This window comes from Hirundo rustica, chromosome 22, assembly GCF_015227805.2.
Source record: "Hirundo rustica isolate bHirRus1 chromosome 22, bHirRus1.pri.v3, whole genome shotgun sequence".
Classification (NCBI taxonomy): Eukaryota; Metazoa; Chordata; class Aves; order Passeriformes; family Hirundinidae; genus Hirundo; species Hirundo rustica.
This window is the reverse complement of record NC_053471.1, coordinates 5,530,063-5,550,475: the sequence shown is the minus strand read 5'-3', so window position 1 is coordinate 5,550,475 and position 20,413 is coordinate 5,530,063. Positions and strand designations below refer to the sequence as shown.

The 20,413-nt window shown below is 48.4% G+C and overlaps 1 protein-coding gene across 4 annotated transcripts in view; it reads left to right on the top strand.

Moving 5' to 3' along the window:
* Nucleotides 1-1,916: 1,916 nt before the first annotated feature.
* LOC120762270 (E3 ubiquitin-protein ligase MIB2) overlaps nucleotides 1,917-20,413 on the top strand; it is a 61,578-nt gene continuing 43,081 nt past the window's right edge. The window contains exons 1-3 of one of the 4 annotated variants that reach the window (XM_058423340.1): nucleotides 1,917-2,111; nucleotides 14,569-14,919; nucleotides 16,353-16,524. In XM_058423340.1, coding sequence (XP_058279323.1) covers nucleotides 14,673-14,919; nucleotides 16,353-16,524 — 419 coding nt within the window. In that variant the 5' untranslated portion in view covers nucleotides 1,917-2,111; nucleotides 14,569-14,672. Of the gene's footprint in view, nucleotides 2,112-2,827; nucleotides 2,950-14,568; nucleotides 14,920-16,352; nucleotides 16,525-20,413 lie in introns of those variants that run through there. The other 3 variants (XM_058423338.1, XM_040084501.2, XM_058423339.1) reach the window with 3 other exon arrangements.

The window sequence follows — 20,413 nt, the reverse complement described above, 5'->3', positions numbered from 1 at the left end:
TTTTTATTTTTTTTTTTTTAAAGAGAGATTAGCTTGAATTTTAAGTCTTAAAATATTTCATTTTTATTTTTTAAAGAGAAATTAGCTAGGAAAAAAACACCCCAACCTGACATAACTCAGAGCCTGGATGGGCAAGCTCCTGTTGAGAACAAACACTGGCAAAAGTAAGGCCTGAATTATTTCATATTTATTGAGTGAGCCCAAAACTCTATCTTGCAGGACAACTGGTGTTGGCTGCACTCAGCTGCCTCTAATTCATTTTTATACTTGCATTAATATAAATCTTCCTGGCAAAAATCAAGCTGAGGGACACCAGGGCACGTTCAGACCCACTGACCACATTCCAAAATATTTCCTAGCAGTCACTTTTCACCTTCTGGCCAAAGGCTGACACGAAATGCAGTTGTGGCAGGACCAAGGCAGATCAATTCCCCCGTTCCATGCTCACGTGTTCACGTTTCCCAGTTTGTGTGTTTAGCTGCCCTGGCCAACATCACTTTTACGCAACACAGAGGACAAGGGACACCGAGTCCTGCTGGTCGTCTTTATCGAGTGGCAGCGACAAGCTTGTTTTTGGACAGGTCCTTTGTACCCTGCAGCCATCAAACTCAGGGTAACAGCTGCTGTGCCCTGACACTGTCTCAGAAATTTTCTCTTTTCGGTCTCCACGAGCCCCGGGCCATGCTGCTGCCTGATGTCCTTCCTCCCTCTGCTTGAGTTCCAGGGCTCTGGTGCGGCTCCTGACGGCGTGGGGTGGCACAAGGGATGGGGTTTTTTGTGACCTTGCTGTCACATTCCTGCTGTGAGCGCAGGGCATCAATGCTGGCAAGGTTTTGCCTCACTTAACCAGAGTTTTGAAGGTGTTTCTGAGCCCAGCAGGGGCAAAGTCAGAGGAGTTTGTGTGTCCTGCACCTGACAGGAGAGAGTCACATGAACACTGTCATCGATCATCTAACACTAGTATCATCACAGACAGGACAGAAACTCCTAAATTGCCGCTGAAGGCAATTATAAAAGTAGTACTCCTATGCTTTAAGGTTCAAGGCCAGGCTGGATGGAGCAACCTGGCCTAGTGGACTGTGTCCCTGTCCACAACAGGGGGATTGGAGCCTTAAGGTCCCCTCCAACCCAAGCCATTCCATGATTCAGGTGTTCAGACTCACATGTGGCAGCATTTCAGCCACCCCTGGTCTCATTCCAGGCAGAAGGCTGGGACAGGCAGCGGGAGGAGGATTTCAAAGCCCACCTGCTGAACAAAGACAAGGATTCCCTTCACGGAATCACACAACAGTTTGGGTTGGAAGGGGACCGTGAAGATCATCTCGTTCCCCGTGCCATGGACAGGGGCACCTTCCACTATCCCAGCTTGCTGCAAGCGCTGGCATTGAACACTCCCAGGGACGGCTGACCTACACCTTCCCTGAACGACCTCACCCCCTCCACAGCGCCGAATTTCCCTCTAACATCCAATCTAAACCCGCTCCTTTAACATCTGATCCCGCCAAACCAAGGAATTGTCGGACTGATCGATCCCAAAAACCCCAAACACTCAACCATTCACTCGCGAGCATCCCTCCCGCATCCCTCCGCATCCCTCCCGCATCCCTCCGCATCCCTCCCGCATCCCTCCGCATCCCTCCCGCATCCCTCCCGCGGGCTGCGCGGCCGCTCCGCCCGGGCAATGCGGACACTATCCCGGACTTTTCCCCTCACCCCCGAGCCGGGCCGGGCCTGGGGCTCCCCGTGGGCTCCCCGCGGGCTCCCGGGAGTTGTAGTCGGAGCGCCCGGAGCGGAACTACGGCTCCCGGCTGCCCGCGGGAGCGCAGGCGGGGCGGCCTCGGGGCCGAGCTGCGGCTGCGGCAGCGGCACCGCGGGGACGCGGCGGCCGCGGGGACACGGCCGGGCTCCGGGGACGCGGCCCGGCTCCGGGGCGGGCGGGGATTTGCCACAGCCACAGCGGGAGGCAGCGGGATAAGGGCGGATCCCAGGCGAGCCCCTCACCCGCCTTCTCCGCCCGCCCGGGCGCGGCCGTGGGGATGGAGGAGGGACGGCGGCGAGCGCAGCGCCGGGGTTGTGGCTCTGGGGATCCTCGGCTCTGCCTTCGCGCTGAGGTACGTGCCTGCCTTTTCCTGGGTTCTTCCCCTCAGGATGGGGCAGCTGCAAGTGGCCGGGGTGGTTCTGGCCGCTTTAGCCGGGGTGGTTCTGGCCCATTTATCGGGGTGATTCTGGCCACTTTGGCCGGGGTGGTTCTGGCCCCTTTATCAGGGTGATTCTGGCCCCTTTATCGGGGTGATTCTGGCCGCTTTGGCCGGGGTGATTCTGGCCCATTTATCGGGGTGATTCTGGCCCCTTTATCGAGGTGATTCTGGCCCCTTTATCGGGGTGATTCTGGCCCCTTTATCGAGGTGATTCTGGCCCCTTTATCGAGGTGATTCTGGCCCCTTTATCGAGGTGGTTCTGGCCCCTTTATCGGGGTGATTCTGGCCCCTTTATCAGGGTGATTCTGGCCCCTTTATCGGGGTGATTCTGGCCGCTTTGGCCGGGGTGATTCTGGCCCCTTTATCGGGGTGATTCTGGCCGCTTTGGCCGGGGTGATTCTGGCCCCTTTATCGGGGTGATTCTGGCCCCTTTATCGGGGTGATTCTGGCCCCTTTATCGGGGTGATTCTGGCCGCTTTGGCCGGGGTGATTCTGGCCCCTTTATCGGGGTGATTCTGACCTCTTTAGCCGGGATTGGGGCCGCTTTAGCCGGGGTGGTTCCGGCACCTTTAGCCGGGATTGAGGCCGCTTTAGCCCGGCTGGTTCTGGCAGCTTTAGCCGGGGTGGTTCCAGCACCTTTAGCCGGGATTGAGGCCGCGCCCGCCCGCCGCTGCTGCTCCGGCTCCGTTGGTGTTTTCCTGGCTGCCCTGGAGCCTTGCACACCCGTCCTGTTCCCCAACAGGTACTGCAGGTAAGGCCCGGCTGGATGAGCTGGGGGCGGTGATTCCTGCCGGGAATCTCGTTGTCCCTGGAGCGTGTGGGGAAGGAAGCTCGGAGCTGAAGGCACATGTGGTTGTTTCTCTCCTGTTGTTCTGTATTTCCAGTCTGCCTGAATGGAGGCAGAAAGGGCCAGGCTAAACCCAGAGAAGTTGGTGCAGCTGCACTGGAGGCACTGAAGGTGTTTGCTCTCGTTTCACTGCCCGTGTTCAGCTGCAGAATTACTTTCTGAATGTCACAAATTCTGTTTTCTACCTTACTGAGAAGCGACTGAGCCCTGGCTCACCTTCATGGAGGTCACTTGAGCTTGGCTTTGCTGTTGAACCTTTTCCCTTTTTGGCTAAGAGCCTCATGACATCCCCTGCACTTCTCTGTTGCTGTAGGAGGAGAGTATGTGGCTCAAATGAGGTACCATTTTTTTTTCTCCTCTGTTTAGCACCTCCATGGTTTCCTGAAACTGCTTGCCATGAAGAATGATGCAGTTGTTCCTCCTTCTAGGACCTTCCTCTGCGCTCGATTACCTGTTGATTTTTCCATTGACGGTTTCAGGATCTGGAGGAGTGAATTGTGAAGGGATGCAGCTCCTGTAAATAACCCACATCCCGCATTTTTACGGTGGGAATGATGCTGTGTGACAAGTAGATAATGGAGATGAGACCACAGCCTAGGCAGAGCTGGAGAGGCTCTTGCCCTGTTTTGAGCTTTGCTTTCTGCTCTGAGTTGTAGGTGTCTAGGTTTGTGTCTGGAGCAGGTGACATCTTTTGGGCATGTGGTGGTTCCTTTAAAAAGTTCTTTTTTAACTTAGAGGGGAGTAGATGAGTATCAGGTAACTCTCTGTAGTCTCAGCTCTACCACTGGTGTGCCCTCAGTACCTTGTCCCTGTTTTCCAGACTGGTTTAGTTCCGTGGTGGAAGGACAGGAGTTCCTTTAGGGTGCCTGCAGCATTATTAACAAAGAGCTTCCATCACCACAGACTCTGTTTTACTGAAGAGTTATTCCCTTTTTTGGCTTCACAAAGGTGAATGTGTTTCCCATCCCTTCCTCTTTGCAGAGCACAGCTCTGTGAGTCACTGCCATGAGAAGGAGCTTCATATTTGTGTGATATTTGGCTCAGCACAATTCTCTGCTTATTCTGATATTGCTATATAACATCATATGTTTTGACATTTATTTTGGGTGCATGTTTGGAGCTCTGTGGCTGCAAAAATCCTCTGCCAGATTGGTGTATGAAGGATCTGTTATTCTTCTGCTTTGGTCTGCAATGGCCACTGCTGGGATTGTTTGGAAGAATTGGGATGCTTTTTCCACCGAAACTTTGTCAAATGTCTAGGAATCTGCAAAAAAACTGTGGGAGTACCACACTTTGTGTGGTGGTTGCAGTTGGCTCCTTCCCTTTTCCTTGGGAAGGGGCATGTCCATGGCTTTTGAAGCTGCCTTGATCTAGAAGTGGGTGGCTCCAGGAGCACGGAATTCTCAGAGCTGTGGCTGCTGCCTCAGAAACGAGCTCATCTCCTGCCTTGTGTTTGTGTGTTTGATTTTGTTGCTCACAGAGGCTGGTCCTGGTGGTTTCTCTGGAGTTGAAGGCTTTCTCCAACCCAGTTCAGGTCTCTGAGGTCGTGTTGTCCGTGCCTGTTCCCATCAAATCTGTTTGCCTTGTTCATCCTCTCTGCTCCCGGAGTGCTCCTGGCAGGATCCAGGGCTGTGCTGAATGTGACCGTGCCACTCACAGCAGCTCTGATCCTGCCCTTTCCCTTCAGTTGCTGTTTTCCAGGGATAGAATGGAGAGTCCTGTTTGAGTCCTGGTTGTTTTTCGAGGATTCTGATTCATGGCTTGTCGAGGGTGTTTTGGGAGGGAGAATTGTAATACGGTGTTCTCAGAGGGAGACCAACACACCTTTCCATGCACTCTCCCTGGAAGCTCCGATGGAGAGAGATCTTTGAATTCCCCTTAAACAAAGTGGAGTCTGTTGTTTCTTGGGAGACTTGCAGAATTTAAATATTTCTTTTCCCTCTGTACTAGTGTTTGGAATTTTTAAGAACATGGAAAAAAATCTTCCAGCGTTTAGACTGGAGTATGGAATCAGTGAAGTTACATTGATGTGCTGGCAGGATATTCATTTGATAGATCTTAGACCTTGAGCCATGTTTTCTGATGGAATCCCAAGGGAATTAGGGATGCTGGATCAGGGGTTGAAACTTCCTTTTTTTCCCTGTGACCAGGCCATGGAGAGCAGAACTTGGAGCTGGGATGTGTGAGCTTTGTCCCTGGCTCTGCCACCAATCCCATGTGTAGCTGCGGCTCCATTTCCCATCTGCAGAGTGCTCTTGGATTCTCCAGAGTTCCCCAGAGCACAAAGAAAACATCTGGGCTTGCAAAATGCGCAGACCTGGAGGTGAATTGGTGGACATGCTGACCCTCCAGCCTTGGCTGAGTGAGGAAGGCAAGAGCTCCTCACTTCGCTGTGCTCCCACATGCCTGCCTGGCCAAAGGCACGTCAGGAGAGATTAGACTTAAACCTTCTGATCTGCTTTCAGAGCGCAGAGAGGGCGAGTTGCAGGCTGAGAGCAGGCAGGAGTGCAGTGCTGACTGTTCTGGAAGCCTGAAGGGGAATCTCAGGTTGGTAGGATGAGCTATCAAGGCTCATCAGGGATCCAGCAGGTTTTATGCTCCAGCTCCCTTTGTGCCAGGCTGAAGGAGCTGCTTTTCGTTTGGAAAAATTGGAGGAGGAGGAGGAAGAATTGTGTTCCTAACTCAAAGGATTTGTTAATCCCTTTGTACCTGAGGGTCCCGGAGTCTAAACAGCTGAGAGCAGCCCTACCCCAGAGGCACAGCTCTGTTTTCTCAGCCCCAGTATTCAGCCACCTCTCAGGACATCAGAGTTAATTCCTCTCGATTTTTTCACTCCTGAAGTAAACTAGGATTTTGATTTCTGAATGACTTTTGGGGATGCTTGCTGACTTTCTGGACAGGCGATCATGTCATTAGGTTGGGGTTTTGTGAACTTTTAAGTGCATGAACTCAGATTTTAATGGTAAATAGGAGTTGATAGCTGGTGTGAGAGAGATGCAGACCTGAGCTTTCCCAGGGCTCCACACCATCAGCCCTGGGCCAGATGGTCTTGCCTCTGAGAAATATATTAGAGCAATGTCAAGGAAGAGCACAGTTGAAATCCGCTGCCAAGACAGATTTCTCCCTGTTGGAATATGTTTCTGTCTGATCCTCTATTTCTAGATGATTGAAAATAGTTCTGGAAGGGATTTTGCTGAGGCCACCTAGTCCATTCCTTTCCACAAGGCATGATGAAGTACACTGAAACCCTTCCTGATGGATCTGTTAAGCTAGTTCTTTAAGCAGTGGAGATTTTCCAGCTGCCCTGGGTGGGTTGTGTTTGACTTTATGAAACTTTTTTTTTTTTTTTTTTTTTTTAAATATTGTGGCTTTTGTCACTGTTCTGGGCACAGAAGCAAGAGATGCCAGTGGTTGATTATTGACCTCTTAGTGCCCAGGGCCAGAAAAGTGATGGTGATTCCTGGTAGGAGATGGAGAGGAATCCCTCAATGCGATAATCCTGAGTTTTTGCATTTTTTTCCACTGAAATCTTCCATGGAAAAGTTAATATACCATCCTCCCATTTTTTTCTATGCAAAGACCTTCATTCAAACTTAGCAAATAATTGCTTTTTTTTTCCCTTAAGCAACATTACCTAGTGGTTGTGTGTGTGGGCAGGGAGTATTTGTTTTTACTGTAAAGCAATGTAAATTTAACTGGGAGATCTGCTATTGAGGAAAAAGTGGATTCTCATCAGCTGCCGAGCTTTTTCAAGGCTCCGGGCTCAAATCTGCAAACTGTCGGCTCCAATTAAAGCAAATGGCTGGAGCTGTTTTTTCTCCCTCCTGGAAAGAACACAGTTCATCAAAAGCCAGAAGGAAATTTCATCAGGCTCATGAGCAATTATCTCATGGGATGTAATAAGAGAGATCCACGAGATGCCCTGTGTGAACTTGTAATCACTTTTAATTCTCCACTGGGCACATGAGCACTCATCTTAGCAAAAAAAAAAAAAAAAAGTTTTCCTGTGGAGTGGAAGCTGGTAGAGGGAACTTGTGCTTTTGTAGGGTTTGATGGATGTTGATGAGGAAATGTGAATTTTGAGCGTCCCTGAGCCGGCAGAAGATATTCCACCTTTGTATGTGGGGAGGCAGCTCCCTTTCACCCCAGTAGAACAGGACTGGAAGGGTAAAATTAAGGAACTCCTCAGGTGCAAGGATTGCTTGGGAAGGCAAAGAGACTCCAAACACCCCCCTTTCCTATTTCTTCCCCCAATTTTTATTGCTGAGCACCTGTGGCCACTCGGGGTCCGCTGCCCTGGCTGCTCCCTCCCAAATTCCTGTGCACCCTCAGCCTCAGTGGGAAAAGCAGAAAAGGCTTTGATTGTTCAGCCCCGGCTCAAACCTCCCTGTGCTGTCAGCGCTGCTTTGGTCACAAAACCTGAGCTCCAGACAAGCTGCAGTGAAGGAGAAGAAATGAATCCAAACCCAGCACCCTGTGGTGTGCCACGGCTTCTGGTGGTGGCAGCCCGTGCCCGCTGTTTATTTGTGGTTTATGGTGGTGTTTCCTAAAGCTGCTGTTTGCATTTCAGGGTTTAAAAGCAAATATTGACTCTTGTGCAATCCAAGCTCGTTTCATGGTTTAGTCCTGCACTTAGCACAGAGCTGATTCGTGAAAAACACTGTGCTGTGTCTTTGCTCCTGGGTGATCACTGTCACTTTCTGTTTAATTAATTTTGTTACTCAGTGCTGACAAAATGCCCTTTTGGGTGCACAGCTCTCAGTGACAAAGCCGGTTTGGATTTTGTGCAGATCTCTGTTACGTTTTTGGAGCAGGTTCACTTCTCTGTGCCTGTGGTCATCACAGGGGGGTTGAAATTCGAGTTAAATTGAAGGTTCAAGGCCAACTCAGTTCAGTTTTTGTGTCCACTGCAGCTTTTGGGTCCTGCCATACTCACACACAAGGAACCCAAAATTTAAGATGTGTCACTTCTCTCTAACTTCTGCCACCTTTAGGTGGAAGATCATTTATTTAGATCATTTATTCTGAGGTTGAAGTCCATTTTTTAGGAAACCAGAATGCTGGAATGAAGAGTTTGTACAAAGCTACTGCTCCTGAATATGAATAAATTTGTGGGTGCTCCCTTTAGACTTGCATCCTTTAACAAGGTGAAGGAACAGATGGAAAAGCAGAGTGAGATCCACTCAAATATTGCTGAGAGGAAAAGGAACAACTCAGTGCCAGAGCACAGCCAGCGTACAATGGAATGTAAAATTGAGTTTGGGCAAAACAGATCAATGGGCTGGCATTTGTAAAGGCCAAGTGTTGATTGCAGAGATAAAATGCTAGGTGGGGACTCTGAGCCTGGCTGGTTATTTTTAGCATTTCATCCCTGTGTTTCAGGATGTGCCTGTGCCTGCTCTCATGCTGGAATGACAAAGATATTAATCCCTGAGCAAAGGCTTATTAATCACCTGCTTTATTCTGTTTATGTAATACAGTTAAATACACTCGGGGAGCACGTGAGGTTTGGGCCCTGGAAATGATTTCACCTCATGCAGGGTTTTTTTTTTATTTTATTTTTTTTGATTGATTGGTTTCACCACTGGCAGCTGCCCCATATCTGATTTTCTGATTTCAGCTCAGACTGATTTATCAGTAAAATGGCTTCATTTATCTGCTCTTGGTATTTAAGCCACAAAAGCAGCATCTGCTCCTCTCTGCCTCCCTCCCCCTGTGCCAGTGATGCCATTTTGCAGAATTTTAGACTAAACAAAATTCCTGACTGCACAAGGAGAAGGGAAGAAAAATGTCGTTGAGGCTGTGTAGCTTTGGAAGGGAATCTCATGGAATTCCAGACTGGTTTGGGTTGGAGGGGACATTAAAGCCCATCCTATTTCCACTACCCCAGGCTGATCGAAGCCCTGTCCAGCCTGGCCTTGGACACTTGCAGGGATGAGGCAGCCACAGCTTCTCTGCTGCAAGGCACTGTCCATGGTGGGTCAAAAATATTGATTTCCTGTGTGTTTTGCTGGTTTTCTCCTCTGTTTTCATCCAACAGCGACTATATTTGTGTGAATTTTAGGGTTTTGGCGTGAATGCTAACTTTAGTAATAAACTTAGCACCCGTAAGCCTTGAGCAGAGGTGTTTGATCCTAGTTGTTTGTTATGAAAGAGCACAAAAGTATTTATTTCTGGCTTGTAGGTAGGAAAATACTTGACGGTGCAGGCGAGCTCTGGGCAGGCATTGAGCTGTGAAATTTGTGTCAGGAAAAGGAGAAAACCCTGCTGAGCCGTATTTCTGTAGGGAAATGCTCAGTGGAGAAAGTGGTAGTGCTAAAAACCAGTTTTTAAGTCAGTATGAGCTAGCTTAATTCAGCCATTACACCAAAGTTGTGTTGCTATTCTTGATGTGAGGATATGCAAAATTAAGTCTTGATTTAAGTGGTGGTAGCTGATCAATCTACCCTTTTAATGGCTTGACAAGACTTTATTTAATGGCACTGGAAGAGTGAAAGAGAATGAAAAGAGTAAGAAATGGACAGTGATGTTATTCTCAAAAGGTGCAGCGTAATGGTGGCTGCTTTGGGGGCTGATCAGTTGGGGGAGTTGGGAATTTTGGGGAGGTGTGTGATTTGTGAGGAAGCAGCATCCCCTGCATGGACAAATCTCTCTAAACGGGAGCAATTCACCTCAGAAGAAAATTCAGATTGCAAAATATGTGTAAAGGAAAGAAAAAAAAGCTATCTTTTTTTTTTCTTTTAAACACTTCCTCTGTTTACCGTGCTGTTCAAATAATGTGATCACTGGGTTCCAGGCACTGATTTTTGTCAGCTGCTTGCAGCACTGGGTTCTGTTTGCTGTGGGGCCAGACCAGCAGCAACCTTTGCCTCCCACGAGGTGGAAATTGGGCTGTCACAGTCGAACGCTGGCAGAAAGTTGCCACAATTATTGCAGCTAAAATGTTGTGGGCTGAAAGCTGGAGTCTTTCCCTTTTTTTTTCCCAATTAAGTTTCAGTGGAATTTCCTAAAACTGAGAGATTACATCTAGGCTGCTCTTTCCTGTGTCACAATAGGCAAGGTCAGAATGTTAGATGAGGATTCAGAAATCTGCTTTTCTTATAACGGATTATCCGTTCGTGATTATTTGAAATTCCCATGGGAAATCGATGTTTCCTCCGTGAATCATTTCTGGCAGCTCTACCTGTCCTTCCCTGGAATAATTACGGCCCAGGCAGCATCAAGGGAGGAGTATTTGCTTCAGTGAGTGAAACATTTCCACTTAGGAAGTCGATAATGCTGCTCTGGCAAGGCTCAGACCACAAGAGCGCCGTAATTCATCTCATAAAGGTTCTGAACAACCCTTTCCTCCTGTTCTGCGTCTCCCCTGCGGAGGAGCTGGGAGTGCAGGAGGCACTCGGTGCCTTCCTGGGTGGAAAATGGAATATTCACGTCCTCAGATCAGCCAGCGAGGGGCTGCCGGTGGTTTTTGCAGCTCTGGTGGGTTTTTGCAGCTCTGGTGGGTTTTTGCAGCCCTGGTGGGTTTTTTGCAGCCCTGGTGGGTTTTTGCAGCCCTGGTGGGTTTTTGCAGCCCTGGTGGGTTTTTGCAGTCCTGGTGGGTTTTTGCAGCCCTGGTGGGTTTTTGCAGCCCTGGTGGGTTTTTGCAGCTCTGGTGGGTTTTTGCAGCCCTGGTGGGTTTTTTGCAGCCCTGGTGGGGTTTTTGCAGTCCTGGTGGGTTTTTTGCAGCCCTGGTGGGTTTTTGCAGCCCTGGTGGGTTTTTGCAGCCCTGGTGGGTTTTTGCAGCCCTGATGGGTTTTTGCAGCTCTGGTGGGTTTTTGCAGTCCTGGTGGGTTTTTGCAGCTCTGGTGGGTTTTTGCAGCCCTGATGGGTTTTTGCAGCCCTGGTGGGTTTTTGCAGCCCTGGTGGGTTTTTTACAGCCCTGGTGGGGTTTTTGCAGCCCTGGTGGGTTTTTGCAGCCCTGGTGGGTTTTTTACAGCTCTGGTGGGTTTTTGCAGCCCTGGTGGGTTTTTGCAGCCCTGGTGGGTTTTTGCAACCCTGGTGGGGTTTTTGCAGCCCTGGTGGGTTTTTTGCAGCTCTGGTGGGTTTTTACAGCCCTGGTGGGTTTTTGCAGCCCTGGTGGGTTTTTGCTGCCCTGGTGGGTTTTTTGCAGCCCTGGTGGGTTTTTGCAGTTCTGGTGGTTTTTGCAGCCCTGGTGGGTTTTTGCAGTTCTGGTGGTTTTTGCAGTTCTGGTGGGTTTTTACAGCCCTGGTGGGGTTTTGCAGCCCTGGTGGGTTTTTGCAGCCCTGGTGGGTTTTTTGCAGCCCTGGTGGGTTTTTTGCAGTCCTGGTGGGCTTTTTGCAGCCCTGGTGGGTTTTTGCAGCCCTGGTGGGTTTTTTGCAGTCCTGGTGGGCTTTTTGCAGCCCTGGTGGGTTTTTGCAGCCCTGGTGGGTTTTTTGCAGCTCTGGTGGGTTTTTTGCAGCCCTGGTGGGTTTTTGCAGCCCTGGTGGGTTTTTGCAGCCCTGGTGGGTTTTTGCAGCCCTGGTGGGTTTTTGCAGTCCTGGTGGGTTTTTGCAGCTCTGGTGGGTTTTTTGCAGCTCTGGTGGGTTTTTTGCAGCCCTTTTAAAAGCATTCAGCGTCACAGGGGTGCAGCTGAGCTCCGGCAGCGTCCAGAATTTGTGGGAAGGTGCACAGGGAAAGTGTGGGGTTGCATTTCTGGGACACAGGGTTGGCTCTGCTGTCGGGATTCTCTGCTGGGCTCCTCTCAGGATGTGTCAGTGCCAGGCTGCTCTGCTCCTTGCAGGTAGGGAGGGATTATCCTCCTTTATGCCGCGGGGATTTACGCTTTGTGGGTTTGTGGGACGGCCTGGAATGTTCTTTGATCAATAATCGCTGGAACTGGCGTTGCCTTCGTTGGAGTACTGAGAGTTCTCAGCCTGTGCTGGTTCATTCATTCCCGGGGAGAGGAAGAAGGCCCAGTGAAATGGCAGAAAGCTCTTCAGGCTGGGAAGTGACCCTCTATCCCCACCCAGGACCCTGTGGAATTTGTTGCTTCCTTCCCTAAGCGTGGAATTCCTTTTCCCTCTGTTGGTACCCACCCTCAGTTCCCTTGGATGAAACAGGAAGGGGTGGTGGTGGTTCTTTTTAGGGAAAAGCCCTGTAACAATAATTGAATCGTGCTTTATTTTGCATTGTTGGATGTTCCCATTTGTTTTCTCTGCTTGACTGCCTTGACTGATTCATAGCAGCCTTTAAAAAAAGCAGTTCTGCCTCTTAGTTGAAGCAATAAATAGTGCATTTTATTCATCTCTGATCTGGAAGAAGAGGGGAAATCTCACTAGGCTCTAAAAAGGATATTCTTTGACAATTGCTGCTGTCGTTAAGACAGTAAACACGGGTGCACCTTCAGCTCAGCAATGTTACATCCACCCCCACAAAAAACAAATGAAAGGGTCGCCCAGGGTGACTTTTAGTGCTGATTAGAAGGAGGATGATGTGAAGTTCTCGAGGAGAGCTGGGTTTGGTGCTGTCCTCGTGTGCCAGGGGTTTGGATGTCACAGCCATGAGGAGGGGGAGAGGCAGAAGCTGCAGAGATGCTGAAGCTGAGCAGAGATGGGGCTCACGCTGCACGCTGGAAATGTGGTTTTGCATCAAACGACTCCTCCACGCGTTCAAAAGGGGATGTTTGGCTGGAGGACGGGTTTATTTTTAGGGTTTGGTGGTTTCAGTTGCTTTTATTGGTGGCTGGGAGCGTTGACAGCACATGCCAGGGCCCAGAGCCGCTCCTGCTCCTGCTGCTGAGCACATCCCCTCAGCTCCTCACCCTCTGTGTCCTGGCGCTGCGGGAGCTTTGCTTGTGCCATCTGCATTATTTATCCCTTGGCATCCTCTTGGGCCCTTTTTTTCCATTTTTGAGAAAATCTGGGTGTTACGGATCGCTCAGGAGGGAGAGGGAGACCCAGGGATGCCTGAGGATGCTGCAGGAGATTTTTCCAGGCTCTGCATATTGAAAGCCACATTCCTCTTCTCTGTCTTGTGCTGGTAAAGAGAGAAACAAGGATTTGAGAATCTGCTTGATTTAAGAACCTGATTTAATTCAGAATTGAGGATGTGCTGCATCTGTGTGGTGTTCACCTCATTTACCCATTGTCAAGGCAACCCTTGGGAAGGCTGTCCCTGTCTCACTGATCCCAGCCCGAAATCTGCTGGGTTTATTGCAGCAACAGCCCTTCCCTGTTCCTGCTGCAGCCCTAAATAACAGGAAAAGACTGAAATTAATCTGACATTGTCCATGTTTTTGAAAAACTGCCTTTACTTGGGGAAAACGGACAAACGCTTCTTTCAAGTTTTAAAGCTTCCTGTATCCTCAAATCAAAACCAAAACTGGCTTGAGGGGCAGGTGAAACTCATATTGAGAAAAGATGCATGTGAGGAGACTGCCTGAAAAATAGACTGAGACTGGCTTTTATTGGCAAAATCCTGCTGCTGGCATTTTCTTGGTAATTTCTTTCAATTTTTATTTACTGTGCTTGCTTGTTTCTGCTGCTGTTGTGTCTCCGGTGGCTCTTGTGCTTGTTCTTGAGTTTGGAATCAAGGGCCGGTACTGGAATTTTGTAGACTCCTTGCCCAGTTCTCTTCCCTCATGCACAGCTCTCTGGAACAAGTTTTTGGATATTATTGCAGATGCTGATGGATCTTGGAAGCATGGTTAGTTTTTATATCATTCCCATCAATGCTTAAGCTTAACAGAGATTTATTTCCTCAGCAGGTCAGGCTTTTTCTGCAGCCAGATCATTCTCGGGGGGAAATGTGCTGTGTGGAGCGGGGCATCACCTGAATTCCTGTTGTATTTCCAAGGAAGTGTGATGTATGGAGTGGCATCACCTGAATTCCTGTTGTATTTCCAGGAGAAATGTGCTGTGTGGAGTGGGGAATCACCTCAATTCCTGTTGTATTTCCAGGAGAAATGTGCTGTGTGGAGTGGCATCACCTGAATTCCTGTTGTATTTCCAAGGGAAATGCGATGTGTGGAGTGGGGAATCACCTGAATTCCTGTTGTATTTCCAAGGGAAATGTGCTGTGTGGAGCGGGGAATCACCTGAATTCCTGTTGTATTTCCAAGGAAGTGTGATGTGTGGAATGGGGCATCACCTGAATTCCTGTTGTATTTCCAAGGGAATGTGCTGTGTGGAGTGGGGCATCACCTAAATTCCTGTTGTATTTCCAGGGGAATGTGCTGTGTGGAGCGGGGAATCACCTCAATTCCTGTTGTATTTCCAAGGGAATGTGCTGTGTGGAGCGGGGAATCACCTCAGTTCCTGTTGTATTTCCAGGAGAAATGTGCTGTGTGGAGTGGGGCATCACCTCAATTCCTGTTGTATTTCCAAGGGAATGTGCTGTGTGGAGTGGGGAATCACCTCAATTCCTGTTGTATTTCCAGGGGAAATGTGCTGTGTGGAGCGGGGAATCACCTCAATTCCTGTTGTATTTCCAAGGGAATGTGCTGTGTGGAGCGGGGAATCACCTCAATTCCTGTTGTATTTCCAGGCGTGCTGACCATGCTGCCCACGACGCCGCCAGTGCTGCCGGTGATCCCGCCCGTCTCCGAGACCCCTCTGCAGGAGGAGTTTTAGGGTTTGCTGTGCAGATCCATGGACCTGGAGCCCCATGCCAGCATGCAGGTGGGGATGCGGGTGGTCCGTGGAGTGGACTGGAAGTGGGGCAGCCAGGACAGCGGCGAGGGCAACGTGGGCACCGTGGTGGAGATCGGCCGGACGGGCAGCCTCACCACGCCGGACAAGACCGTGGTGGTGCAGTGGGATCAGGGCAACAGAACCAACTATCGCACGGGCTTCCAGGGGGCTTACGACCTGCTGCTCTATGACAACGCCCAGATAGGTGAGCAGAGCAGGGCACAGCCACCTCCTGCCCGTGTCCCTCGTGCCTTTGGCACCACCTGTGCGTGGCCAGGACATTCCTGATTCCCTCTGTGCAAAGGCTCTGCTTGAGCAGGGCCTGGGCAAGGGCACAGCCACCTCCTGCCCATGTCCCTCATGCTTTTGGCACCACCTGTGCGTGGCCAGGACATTCCTGATTCTCTCTGTGCAAAGGCTCTGCTTGAGCAGGGCCTGGGCAAGGGCACAGCCACCTCCTGCCCGTGTCCCTCGTGCCTTTGGCACCACCTGTGCGTGGCCAGGACATTCCCAATTCCCTCTGTGCAAAGGCTCTGCTTGAGCAGGGCCTGGGCAAGGGCACAGCCACCTCCTGCCCGTGTCCCTCGTGCCTTTGGCACCACCTGTGCGTGGCCAGGACATTCCTGATTCCCTCTGTGCAAAGGCTTTGCTTTCCTGCATTTTGCATCTGTGAGCTGAACACTTTCACTGGCTTTGTCGTTCTGCAGAGAGGCCCTGCAGCCAGGAAATGGATGTTTCAAATGACACATATCACTTCACATTGTATGATTGCATCACCTACAATACAGGATTTTTTTTTCCCCTTTAAAACATGCATTCATTGAAGTTCATTCAAATCCTCTTTAGAGTGGTGTGTCCTAATTCTGTACAGTGTGGATTAGAGGAGCAGGTTCATTCAGAACAGTTGTGCCAGGGATTTCTAGCCCTTAAATAATTTCTCTTTAGAAGCAGAGCTGTTTCAATGCCCAGCACTAAGCATGGCACTCTTCCATGAGCAGTATTTGTGCTGTAATGAACAGAGATATTTACTTTAGACACGACTGGGATGAAAAAATGAGAATGTAAGAAGCTAGAAAGAGGTAAACACAGCACTCACTGGATTTCTGTGTTCATTGTGTTTGTGTGTGAAGTACTCCTGCCTGCCCTTGGCTCAGGGAAAGCTTTTTTTCTGAAAGAGTTTGGCATTCTGCAGTGCTGGAAGGGTCATTCTAAGGTGGGAAGGAGCTCTGGCTTGCTGCTGCAAATTAAAAGTAGCGTTTGTTTAAATTTCTCCAGATCAGTTGATTTGGTTCTCCCATCCCTCTCTTTAAAGCAGGGGTGATGCTGCTGTTGCAGATGCTGCAGCAGAGTTCTCAGGGATGTCAAAAGCCAAATATGCACCTCAGAGAAACTTGAGCTCAGGTTCCAGGCTTTCCCTGGAATTCTTGTGGATCTCAAAGGTGTTTTTCTGGGAGGATTTGGCATTCTGCAGTGCTGGAAGCGTGGTTCTAAGAGCCTGCTTTTCCCTGGAATTTGTGTGGATCTCAAAGGTGTTTTTCTAGGAAGGGTTTAGCATTCTGCAATGCTGGAAGGGTTGTTCTAAGAACCTGATTTTCCCTGGAATTTTTGTGGATCTCCCATTCCCTTTTGCTCCCCCAGGTGTCCGTCACCCCAACATCATCTGTGACTGCTGCAAGAAGCACGGCATCCGAGGCATGAGGTGGAAATGCAAAATGTGCTTTGACTACGACCTGTGCACGCAGTGCTACATGAACAACAAACACGACCTGTCCCACTCCTTCGAGCGCTACGAGACCGCTCATTCCCAGCCGTGAGTCCTCTTCCCCCTCAGCAGATCTGGGGGGCTCAGTTCCACCCTGGGGTTCACCAAAATCTGATCTGTGCACACCAAGGGTGTGCAAAATAACCCAGCAGTAACCTAGAACCTGACTTGTAGGTGTCTGGATAATTCATAAAGAATTTCATGTAAATGTGTCGGGCAGAGCTCAAGTTTTATGACCATAAAGATTTGTTCTATAGAATAATGCTGATTTATGGGGCTCAATTCCATCCTGGGGCTCTCCAAAACCTGCTGTGTGCACCCCGAAGATGTGCAGAATAACCCAGTAGAACTTGTACATGTCTGGGTAATTTATAAGGAATTTATGTAAATGTGTTGGACAGTGCTGAGGTTTTTTGCTGATTGGGTTGCACAACCAAAAAGCTTTGGTCTGTAGAATAATTCCAGTTTATGGGGCTCAGTCCCATCCTGGGGCTCTCCAAAACCTGCTGTGTGCACCCCAGGGCTGTGCAGAATAACTCAGCAATAATTTAGAACTTAACTTCTACATATCTGTGTGATTTATAAAGAATTTCATATAAATGTATCAGGCAGTGCTCAAGTTTTACTGATTGGGATTTAAGAGGTTTTTTTCTATAGAATAATGTCAGGCTTTGGTTAGGTTTTATGAAGCTGCTTTAAAAAAAAAAAAAAGGCAGCAAACAGAAATCTTCAGAGTGTTTTTATAAAGTGACAAAAAGAATGATTTCTGTTCTGGTTTTTCTCTTCCTCAGCCCCCATCCACAATTAAATAACGTCTCAGACATGCTTTGCTATGTGCTGTTCTCAGGCCGCAGGGAGGCTGACAGGGATCTTGCATCTCCCAAATTGTTGATTTATTCTTGGGCTCTGTTCACTGAAGAGCAGCACTTTCTCACTTACTCCTATTTTTTTTTTTTGGAGGTGACTGCTGCACTGATGCCTGTGGAGCAGCATCTGTAATTTTATGCTCCTCCATGATTTGCCAAAACATGGGAAATCTGTTCTCCTGTCCTGAGGAAGAACTCAAAAATAGTCTCAGCAGTACTTTTATTTGCATCTCCTAAAGTGGGCATGAAGATGAATCATGTAATCCTCTTGCCTTCAGGAGAAGGAATAAGAAATCAGCTTATCTCTGTCATTGATTTTTTTTTTCTCCTTTTTTTTTTTTTTTTTTGGCCTGCCTTTGAAAATATCCCAGTGCCTTGCATCCATCTGTGGAATGAAAAGTGTAATTGCTGTGCTCAAGGCAGCGGCGTGGGATTTGCAGCTGCTTTTCCTGCTGTGTGGGAAGCTCTGCCTGGAGCTGGCTTTACCAGAGTGGTGCCAGCCTTGGGTGAGGCAGAATCCCCAGTCCTGGCAGAGGAGGGATGTTGCTGGCCAGAGAATCTCCCCTCTGAGCTCTTGAGATTTGTGTTTCTGCACCAGATTCGGGTGTTTCTGGAGCTTGTGTTCACATGAGAAGCCAGCCAGATCCCACTGTGAAATGAGCTTCACAATTTGGTGTATCTATAAAAATACACATCTCTGTAAAATATAGACATGAGAGGGTTTTTTTTTCTCTTTCTATTAATAACAGAATTATCTCCAAGTAGTTACTCAGGGATGCCTGCTTGTGTCTTTTATTTGAGCTTTAAGGTACATCATTTCACTCACATTTAAATTAAAAATAAAAAAGGCACTGCTGCAGAGTTTTCTGCCCTGTGCCGAGGATTTCCCAACGCTGCAGGACCTGACCCTCCCCAGGAGCACCTGGGATGCTGTCCTGCATCAGAAGGCAGATTTCTAGGTAATTTCTCCCCAGGACTCATCCTCTGCAGAACTTATTCCTTTTTTTTTCCCTGAGGAATCTGAGTGCTGGCAGATGTGAACAGAGCGATTTTCCCTTCCAAGGTTTGTCCGTGCCTGTGTCCAGGCTGCTGCTGGAGCTGGGCAGCGCAGCTCTTGCTGTCAGGGTGAAAAAGGGAGCTTGGAGGATGGCCAGGAGCCCTGCCAGGCCCAGAGCTGTCCTGTGTGAATTGTTTGACTTTCCCAGAAGCTGCAGCACCACTCTGGAATGTCATGGAAGCAGCGGAGAGCTCTTTGGAGATAGAGCAGGATGTGATGTCTCATGGTGCTTTGGTGGCTTTTTGGTTGGCTTTTTTTTTCTTTTTTCCTAAATTCTTTCACCTTTTATAATTTTTTTTTTTTTCTGTGTGGCTGGATGAGTGGTTAGAGAAAATGTGATATAAATTAACTTTATTTGACAAAAAAAAAACAACTCTAGACACAGACCAGAGTGCCTGATCCCGAATCTTTATAAAATCAGCACTATTCTGATTTACATTGCTGTGTGTTAGCAGGAATAAGGATCCTCAGAATAACAAGCAGCTGATAAAAAAAGGAATTTAAAAAGAAAAAGAAAACAAAAAGAGGCACAGCATGAGCCTGTCAGGATTTCTGGGAGCCTCCATAAGGGGCAAGGATAAAACAGCAGTTTAATTGGATAATGGAACACCTTTCCTGCTGTTCCTGCGTGGCAGGTAGTGATTCCAGCTGAGTTTTGGGATGGAGAGGAATTAGAAATTTTCCAGGAAGAACGCTCCCTGTTGTGGAAAGCTGCAGTTTTAAAGCTGAGTGAAAGGTTCCCGTGGTGGCTCTTGGAAGTCGCTCAGCTTTTGGAGCAAACAGGTTGTCAGAAATGGGTTTGGTGTCAGGATTGGAGCGAGGCTGGCACAATAACTGCAATGAATGTTTGTTCTCTGCACCTTTCACGCAGGGAGTGGCAAATGAAACCCCTGTTACTCAGAGATGCCTTGCAGTGCAGGAAGCAGTGGGAACATCTTTGCTTTAATGCAAATGTGATTTGTTGGTCTGGGGTTCTGGAGAGCGCCCTGCATTAAGGATGGAATGTCCTGGGTGTGGAACAAAGGGCACGGATCACCTCTGAACAATGCCATGGAGAGGATTTCTGTGCAATAAGGGAAGTCTGAGACACTGCAGCATCCTTTTCAAGAACAGAAATTGCCTGCTTATGACTCACTGGGACTATTGCTTAGATAGCTCATCTCTGGTTTTCATTTTTCTTCTTTTTTTTTTTTTTTCTTTTTTTTATTTTTTTTTTTTTTTCTTCTAAATAAAGTAGAATATAAAACCTTTGGCAGCTCCCTAAGGACAAAGAGAGAAAAATCAGAGTATTTTAAAAGCAGTGGTGAATGCTGTGTGGATTTGGGTTTTGTAGCTGAGTCTCCTTTAGAGACCAGGATTCTCCCACCTCCTTTCTCTGGTAGGGAATGGGGATCCTTTGGTTCTTCACAAATTCTGCTGCTGCTGCCAGAGTCACCCCAGGCCACCTGAACCAGGCAAGGCCAACACATCCCTGTTTGTAGCAGGTCACTAATCCCAGGATTGAGGAGGATTTAATCCCAGACAGGCACTGCAGAGGGTTCCCAATCAGTTTTCTAAAGAGGCTTTGAAGACACCTTTACCTGAAGGCTATTTCAGCCCTTAAATGACCTCGGTTTGAACTTGAGGTGACAGGAAGTGCTGATTTATTTTTTTTTAAATTTTGCTATTTGAGGTAATCTCTTCCTGATTTGAGGTAATCCTCTTCCTAACAAAATAATTTGTTATTTTTTTAATTGGTCTTGTTTGGTTTGAATTTTATGGCTGTTGTGGGAGAGGCTCTCATCCTTGGCTTAAAAGGATGGAACAGCTCAGTTTTACTGAAGAGCTTTTTTCAGAGTTGTTGTATCCATTTGCTGAATATGTGCTTAGTAATTGGAAGATAAATCAGTGTCTGTGAGCAGGGCAGCAAAGCAAAGCTCATCAAGTTTATATTGGGGCTGGAAAAGTCAGGCACACTCTGGTGGGTTCTGCAAATAATCAAACCTGAGGTAATCTCACACAAAAGATGAATGTT